Source organism: Myotis davidii, unplaced genomic scaffold, assembly GCF_000327345.1.
Source record: "Myotis davidii unplaced genomic scaffold, ASM32734v1 scaffold378, whole genome shotgun sequence".
NCBI lineage: Eukaryota > Metazoa > Chordata > Mammalia > Chiroptera > Vespertilionidae > Myotis > Myotis davidii.
In genome coordinates this window covers 1,736,833-1,745,019 of record NW_006290631.1, presented here as the reverse complement: position 1 = coordinate 1,745,019, position 8,187 = coordinate 1,736,833, and the positions used below count along the sequence as shown (strand labels likewise).

At 52.4% G+C, this 8,187-nt stretch overlaps 1 protein-coding gene across 2 annotated transcripts in view; it reads right to left on the bottom strand.

The window, feature by feature from the left end:
• The window catches only part of SMAD7 (SMAD family member 7), a 32,075-nt gene that overhangs the window by 23,168 nt on the left and 720 nt on the right, over positions 1-8,187 (bottom strand). The window contains exons 2-3 of one of the 2 annotated variants that reach the window (XM_015563837.1): positions 7,924-7,977; positions 2,099-2,170 (exon numbers count right to left, since the gene is read on the bottom strand). In XM_015563837.1, the coding sequence (XP_015419323.1) occupies positions 2,099-2,170; positions 7,924-7,977 (126 nt within the window). Of the gene's footprint in view, positions 1-2,098; positions 2,174-7,923; positions 7,978-8,187 lie in introns of both variants that reach the window. The other variant, XM_006779462.2, reaches the window with a different exon arrangement.

Genomic DNA, 8,187 nt, shown 5'->3' with positions numbered 1-8,187 from the left:
GGCCTCATCCTCTGCAAGGCAGACACACCCCGCCCTGCCCCCCACCCCCCCATGGAAAGATCAACTTCTTGCAGAGGAGGAGGTTTGGGCCGTCTCCATTTACAAAACCCTCTGCCCTGGCCCCCGGCCAGTACAATCATCTTTTGGGGGGCATTCTTGATGCAAAGGGTGTAACCCTAGGTTTTCTCCAGGCCCATCACCTCCCCTCCAGACACCCCCAAACCGCGGGCACCAACCCAAAACACAATTTCTTCAATTCCCCCCTGCGGCACATTATTAATAAACTGCTCCAACTCCGAACGGAAAGAAGAAAGAGCTCAAACTTTGAAGCCTTGGGAATTAGTAAATCAAGAGCTGAAATTCAAAACAAATGCTCTTTCATGTTAGGCCCCCCCTTTTTTTCCTTCTTGCAGTTTTGTTAAACCACGGGATCCCTTCAGAGGCAAGCACGCCTTCCTAGCAGCTCCTCATTCATCTAACTGTAGGATTAATAACTGTTTTACACACACACACACACTGTTTCTTTCTAGAACTGGAAAAGCTTTGGGGACAGGAAGCCCACCCATCTCAGAAGGGGCTCCGTGGGGTGTCCTGTTTAGTGGGGCGCAGGGGGAGGTGTCGTCACTTCCTCTAGCAGAGGAGACAGAGAAGATGTTATCAATCAGACAAGCCTTCCCAAGGCCCCCTTTCAAAAGCTGCCACTTCCCCTGCTTACTCCATGTGGTTCAGAGGGGCTGGTGCCTCCTGCCTGCTCAGGATTTAAAAAACAAAACCATCTAACAGCATCCCCAGTGTTCTTTTGCCCAGACCCTTTCCTCTCCCTGGCCTTCTTTCTTTCAGGAACTCTCGGAGCCTTAGAAGGCAGAAAAGACACAGTTCCCACGTTCCCGCCTGGCCTCCCATCCTCCCTCCCAGCCTGAGCCCCCTCCCCGCTCTGGGGGTCCCACTTTGTCCAGCTCAGTTTTCATTAGGAGCTTTGAGTCAACAATCCCTTCGGTCTCAGATAACACTCAGAGTATATACTGCATAGAAATAAAAACAAACAAGGTCTCCCTGAAGACACTCTCCGCAAGCTCCATTCCTGGAGAGGCGCTGGGCGGGGCTGCCCGGGATGACCTGGGCCTGAGCGCCGCTCGACCTGTCAGGCACCTCACAGGAGAGGGTGCACCACCGTCCCGCACAGACAGTCTCACAGCTTCCCTCTGAGCCGCCGTGGTCCTACACCAGTGCCCCGAACAAAGGCAAGAAAGGACAAATGCCCAGACTCTGCTGGAATGTTCCCCCGGGTTACTTTCCTCTTGCTGTAGCTGGTTTTTAGAAAATCCAGTGGTGGCATCCTGGGGCGGGAAAGACAGGTGGAAACAGGATGGCTTTGGAAAAGAACAGCAATGCCTCTCGGGTACACTGCTAGTGAGTTTCTCCACGTTTATCACTCTCTTCTCCTCTCTCAGGAACAATGATGCTCGGGCCACCCCAGGCCCCTCATCCAATCCCATAACCCCCCAGCTCTAAGGAAAACCCTCCCTTCTGGGTAGCAGCAGTGTTAGTGCCTGTGTCTAGTGCCCAGACCCTGTCGCTGGCATCCGGCATCTGGCCCTGAGCTGGATGGGGAATTAGGATGTGGAGCAGCACCAAGGGCTTCTGCTCTGAATGCCCACCCAACACTTGGGATCTGCCTTCGACAAGTTCCCGAAAATCGGACCCTTCCCCTTGGAGATGCCCAAAGCCCAAAGGACAAGAGCAAAAGCAAGAGCTGAAACCTATGAACTAATGACAACAAGGTCGCCAAGTGGAAGCCCCCAGCCAGGAGTTGCTTAACAACAACCATAAAACACAGCACAACACCCATCCCAGGTGGACCCCATTTCCTCATCCAGGGAGCGGCCCTGTGTCCTGGTGTGTCAGGGGCTTCAGAATGATGAGCTGAAGGGCCCCAGCGACACCAAGATCACACCCAGTTTCATGCACAGAAAAGTGAGAATCCCAGACCAGCTGGGGTGACAGAAGGCTGGCCACCCCTTCCCCCGACCCCCTTCCTCCATCTCCAGTAATTTCAAGGTCTTGGAATTTGCCAGGAAAATCCGAGAAGGTGTCTTACCTGAAAGCCCCCCAGGGGCCAGATAATTCGTTCCCCCTGTTTCAGCGGAGGAAGGCACAGCATCTGGACAGTCTGCTGCGGATTTGAAAAGGGGAGAGAAAGAAATGAATACACAAATAAATAAAAACACCAAGATTAATTTTTAAGCACATTCTAACCAGCATTAAAGAGAAACCACACATTCCAAACAGCTGACTCCCAGCCACGAGGCTGAGTATGAATGGGCCGCTCAGGGCTCGCTGCCCATCGTAAGACAGACCACAGCACCTTGTCCCCCCGTCTGGGCTCCTCCGAGGCCAGTTAATCATTAGTCAAGTCAGGCTCCATCGCAGACTGGCTGGAATTTCTCCCCCATTGAGGAAACCAGGTAGCTGCCAAGGTCAAAGGGGGCCCAGGTCCTGACTCTCAACCCTGGCGGCCGTCTCCTTGCCATGGATCCCAGGGTCTCCTTGCCGGGACCCAGGGGTCTCTCTGCCACCCCCATGGTCCACTGTCTCACCCTCATCTTTTTCAAGACAAACTTCCCAGTTCTGAGGACTTTCTCAAGACGGGGGTTGGGCTACAGGGGCTTCTTTCTCCTTTTTAACTGAGGCGCAACAAACACAGGAGAGAATCCACCTCTCAGGTATAACTCCATGACCTGTACTCATGCCTACACCTGTGTAGAGCCACCACCAGATCAAGAGCAAGAACATTCCCAGCAAGACTCTCAGCCGGAGGGGAAATGCTCTCTACCTGCTTCCAGGTCTAGTCCACACTCCCCATCTCTGGAAACCTTCCCGGGCAACCCCGGGCCTGCAAGGCTCCCTGCCCTCGCTTTCTGGCACCCAGCATGTGAATTCCCTTCAGATCTCGTCTGTGCTCACTATACTTTGGAACCCTCAGGTCCTAGCCCCAGTGACCTGCGAGCCAATGAGGATAATGAAAACCGAGCTGAGAAATCGACAGACAGACTTGCCAACTTCCCGCCAAGCAATTAAAACAAAACAAAACGTAATGCCCACAAATCAGAACTAATCAGTCCCAGGAAACAAAACGACACCAGACCCCGTCTTACTCAAGTCCGGCGAGAAAGGCTCGCTCAGAGAAGGGGCTTCCGGCTGGGCAGCAAACACCACACCAGGGTGGACGTTGCAGATGCCGGTCCCCAGCCCAGGCCACTAGCAGGAGGCACCTGGATGAGCGTTACAGTTTCCCACTGAAACCACTTGGTCAATAGGAAACCCAGCAAAAGCGCAGTCCGGAGGCCAGTAGCCCACGGGAGCCTTTTACTAGCCCCGCAGCTGTTTCCATGACCCGATAAAGGGAGGTGGGGGGCCTACAGGTAACCCCCAGGCACCTCTGGGTTTCTGCTGCCTACCCGCCTCAGCTCTCTCTCATCCCTCTCCAGCATTCTGTGGCATTCTCTCAGGCTGGAAAAACAACTTTTCAAGAACTCTCTTAACCAGGAGAGGGGGAAATGAGGAGTGGTGGGAGGCAGGGAAGGGAGAGCCTGTGTCTGATCACATTGTACCAGTGCAAAGTACAATTCTTAACAGGAATATACAGTTTTACAGGATACACTCAATCAAATGGAAAACAATGGGGGAGGGCAGGAAATGGAGTTGCTTGTTGCATGGTGTGTCCCCTGCACTTTCTAAGCTCCTTGGACGGTCTTTGCATGTTCTATAGATGGGCTGCTACCTACCCCCAAATGGAAGACACTCCCACATCAACCATGATGACTTATCCAGGGCGCTCCGCTCCGCTCTGCTCCCCCCACCCAGTCCTGGCTGGCTGAATCCCAGGGCAAGGTGTGTTTCAAAGGAAGGGCCCGGCCTCTCGAAGCAGAGCCGGGACCACATTCAGGGTGTCGGCCTGTCTCAGATCAAAGGTAAGCCAGCTCCGCACTGGCAACCACAGGCGTTTTTATGAAATGGTGCTCTGCCCTTCTGCAGAGTCTTTGATCTCAGGAGGGATTTACAAACATTAATTAGGCCTCTCTACCACCCCTGTGAAGTAGCAAAGTATACCTGTTCGACTGGCACCCAGGTAAACTGAGGCGTCATTGACTAGCCCAAGGGACCACCCGGTGCGCTGGGCCATGCCCAAGGGTTCAGCACCTGTCCCAAACGCTCCCTCCCCAGGCCACCAGAGCCCTCGCTCCCTGCCCTGCAGCAGGCAGGCCAAGAGGCTTCTGCATCCAGGCATCCAGACTGGCCCCAAGCTACGGCCAAGGCTTGTAAAGTAAGGTCAAGGCAGCCACACCTCCATCGCTTGCTCAGCCAGAGAACAGCTGCAAAGCCAGGGGCTCCGCTTCAGCTGGTGATGCCCACTCCCCAGAGCCCAGGCTGGCACACACTCCTAAAGCCTAAACACTGCCAAGCACCCAGCAAGTGTGGGGCCTGTGGGCGCTTACTCCCTCTCCCAGCAGCGAGAGTCCTAGAACAGTGGTCGCCAACCTTTCGGACCTCACGGACCACTGGGTCCGTGGACCACCGGTTGGAGACCACTGTCCTAGGAGATGCAAGCCTGGGGATCAGTGGGATTAGTGGAGGAGTACAAGGTGTCCAGAGCCAGGATAGTCTTGTCAACTTAGTTCCAAGCTTCCTAAATGCCGTCCAGGACAGAGGACCCACGGCCGCCGCCACCACCACCAAACACGGAGCATCCCAGCTCTGCCCCAATCCATAACCCTGGTCACAGAAGGACAACCTACTGCATTGGAAGTATCCCAGTTTTTAGGCAGGCACATCATCAGGCCTGCAGAATGAATGAATGAATGAAGCAAAAACTGAGCAAATGAATGGTAACTCTTTCACCATCTGGATTTATAGAGGCCTGGAAAAGGTCAGAGTAGGCCGAGTTAGCAGGTAAAGGCAGGTTAGGGCCCTAACTTCTCAACTGGACTTGGAGGCTCCATCTGCCAATGAACACTAGCTCCCTGGGCCTAACCCCCAGCAACAGCCCCCATCCCCAGCCACGCCTCAAACCATGGGGGCCCAAGAGCCACCCCCTCCATGAAGTGAGATCTAACTGCAAACACCATGCCCTTACCCTTTGCGCAATGAGGGAAGGACAGGGTCTTCGTAACTCTGATTGCCCCAGGGCACACAGCCACCCTGTCCCTAGGTTAGCCATGTCTACTCTAATGCTCCTTCCCTAGAAAATGCTGCTGGCCGGGACCGCCTGGCACCCAGGTCAACAAGCGCCAGGCCCTCACCGAGGGGGCAGTGAACCACAGCAAAACGGAGCGTGGCTTTCAGCCCCGGGTCCCTCCGGCGGCTGCAGGTTAGGACCCAGCCCCCTTCCCGCTGCCGCTTCTCAAGTTGGAGGACTTCACAGAAAGGATTCCCTGAGTTGCGCAACTGGTTAAGATTTTAACAGTTGTCCATTGTAAAAGCCTTATGACTGGTTCTCACCTAGTAACCCAAGACCAAAAATTCCACCCAGAGCTTAGAAACTTAAGAATGTAAGTGGCAGCCCAGCCGGTGTGGCTCAGTGAACCTATGAACCAGGAGGTCAGGGTTCGATTCCCGGTCAGGGCACATGCCCGGGTTGCAGATCCAGTGTTTACAATCAAACTTTCAAAAACAAAGAGAGAATGTTGAAAGCAGTTGGAGATTGTCACGTACAAGGAATTATCAATAAGATCATAAGTATATTTCTTATCAGAAACCCCCTCTCTCCCTTCCTCTCTGAAATCTATTTTAAAAATTTTAAGTAATAAAGAATGCATGTAAGTGGCAGATCTAAATTCCCCAGCCAAATATTCTTCTCCCACATATAAGGTGAGGAGAAAAACGTGGGCAGCGCCTACCCCCCACATCTGTGTATCTGACCTCATCACCCCTGGCCCCAGTAGCCAGCAGAACCAGCCCCAGCCCCTTCCATGTGTCAGGCTAGTTCCTTCCCCGGGGCTTCCCCTGTTACCACCCTCCATGTCCTCAAACACCACCACCGTTTCTTCATTTCTTTTGTTGTTGTTGTTGTTTTATTTTACACAAAGCATTTTGGGTGAGTAACCAGCTGTCTGAGTTTCCGATTGGCGGGTTAATCACTTCCTATTGGCTGATCTGCAGAACTTTTCTCCCCCTTGGAAATGGCACACTCCTGTCTTTGTGGCTTCTCTGTTTACACACATTTTGCTACCTAATGTCAACACTTGCTAATGAATAAATATATCACTCCACTCACTGAAATGTCCTGGCCTGGCAGGATGGCCGCTTAAATCCGGTGAACAGGCTTATTCCGGTATCTGCAGGAAACCCAAGAGAATATAACCCTTTTCTTCTATGGGTATAGGTTTCTGGGGACATTTTACCCTTAGTTGCCTTTACTCCAGGGGGGTGGGTGGTCAAGGTGACTGGTCTGTCTCTCTTTGGGGGAAAACTTCCAAATTTGAAGACTATGGAAGAAAAAAACCAAAACAGGACAGAGGTGGCCTTTGGAGAGCTAACCTCAGGAAAGAATTCTTGGGTCTTGAAGCCAAAAAACCCTGTCAAAGTTATTCTTTGAGAAAACAGGGCTTGATAATTTCCGTGAACATTTGCTGCAAATACAGAGAGCTGGTTATCTCCTCATTAATGACCATTTATCTGGTGTTTTGTAAATCGAAAGCAAAATATCACATGCTTTGCAGGCCACTTATTAGACAGGCACCGGGCAAGCAGCAACGCCTGCCCGACTTGAGGGAGCGGCGTGGAGTCCCGGGAGGGCTGTGGGCTTCGGTTACACCGTTCATTAAAGTATTTAATTTATGACAACGCCCCAGCAAAACTTTTAATTAGTGGGGGGAAAGCCCAGCAGGCAAAACTCAGGAGGCGAAGGACTTGTAGAATTCCAAGAGCGAAATGAGGCCCAACCCTTCACTTTTCTCAGAACCTTGGCAAAAAATAACATTCTATTTTCCAGGCATCCAGTACACAGAGCACAGAGTTTCAAAGCTACAATCACTACTTTTCAGCTGAGGAACCTCCCTCCCTAAGAAGGGGCTCCTGGACACAGGGCCACCCCCTGGTCACCCCCACGCCCTGCCTTCCCTGCCTTGCTGACGCCCCCCCCCCCACCCAGCTCCCCCGGGGAACTGCCAGCTCCATAGGGTGAGCCCTGCACTGCCAGCCAGGAGTTGAATGCAGACAATCACAACAGGGCTGGTGCCAGTCTCCAATGAGCTTTTGCCCTGGCCCCATGCCACCCGGTGACAAAGCAACAGGCAGGCAGAGCTATGCCAGAAACTTTTATAGCCCCGACCTAGAATTCTGAGAAAATCCGGGAGGAGTGCTGACTTGCCGGGGAGGGAGGAGAGGAAACCCATGAGGGTGGTTTTGTCTTGGCTTCTTACATCTTCTAAACCTTTTAGTCCCAACAAGAGTCTTCTCTGCACCTTTTTAAACTGCCTTCCCTTCCACCGAATTATCCATTCTTCCCCCCGACTCCACTGGCGCTCACAAAGCCTCCAAATGTTCCCATCAACCTGTCCTCTTTGGCTCCCAAGACACTTCTGCGTGGATCCAATTCCACGTGTTAATAAACCTGAGCCAATTTGATCCCGGTGCAAATACATGGAAAAAAGAACAAATTACAAAGCACATCTAAGAAACCCTTGCTGACGTTACACACACACACACACACACACACACGCATGCATATACATATATGCATACATATAATCTCCAGCCACAACAAAAACAGAAAAATCCAAACTTCCAGCACAGGAAACCTATAACCACCTCCAGGCAAATCCAGCGCCTCCCCAGGCCGCTGCCAGGACATAAAAACCCGCGTTCTAGAGGCTCTGTGTCTCACTCCAGAGACGAAGGATATTTTTAAAATCATCCACTCACCAGTTGGTTTGAGAAAATCCATCGGGTATCTGGAGTAGGGAGGAGGAGGAGACTCTGGAATTAAGAAAGTAAGAGAAAATAAAGGCCGAGCCATGAGAACCAGAGATAAAAACTTACGATAACAGAGGCATTCTTTCAGCCCAACTGTTTGTCTTAGCTGTGGGGGTTGGAGGCAGGGCCGCGAGGCGGTGATCGCCTTGATATTTAGCTGTCAGATAAACAAAAGAGGCCGCCTGGCGCCAGCCGCGGGCTCCGCTCCTCCGC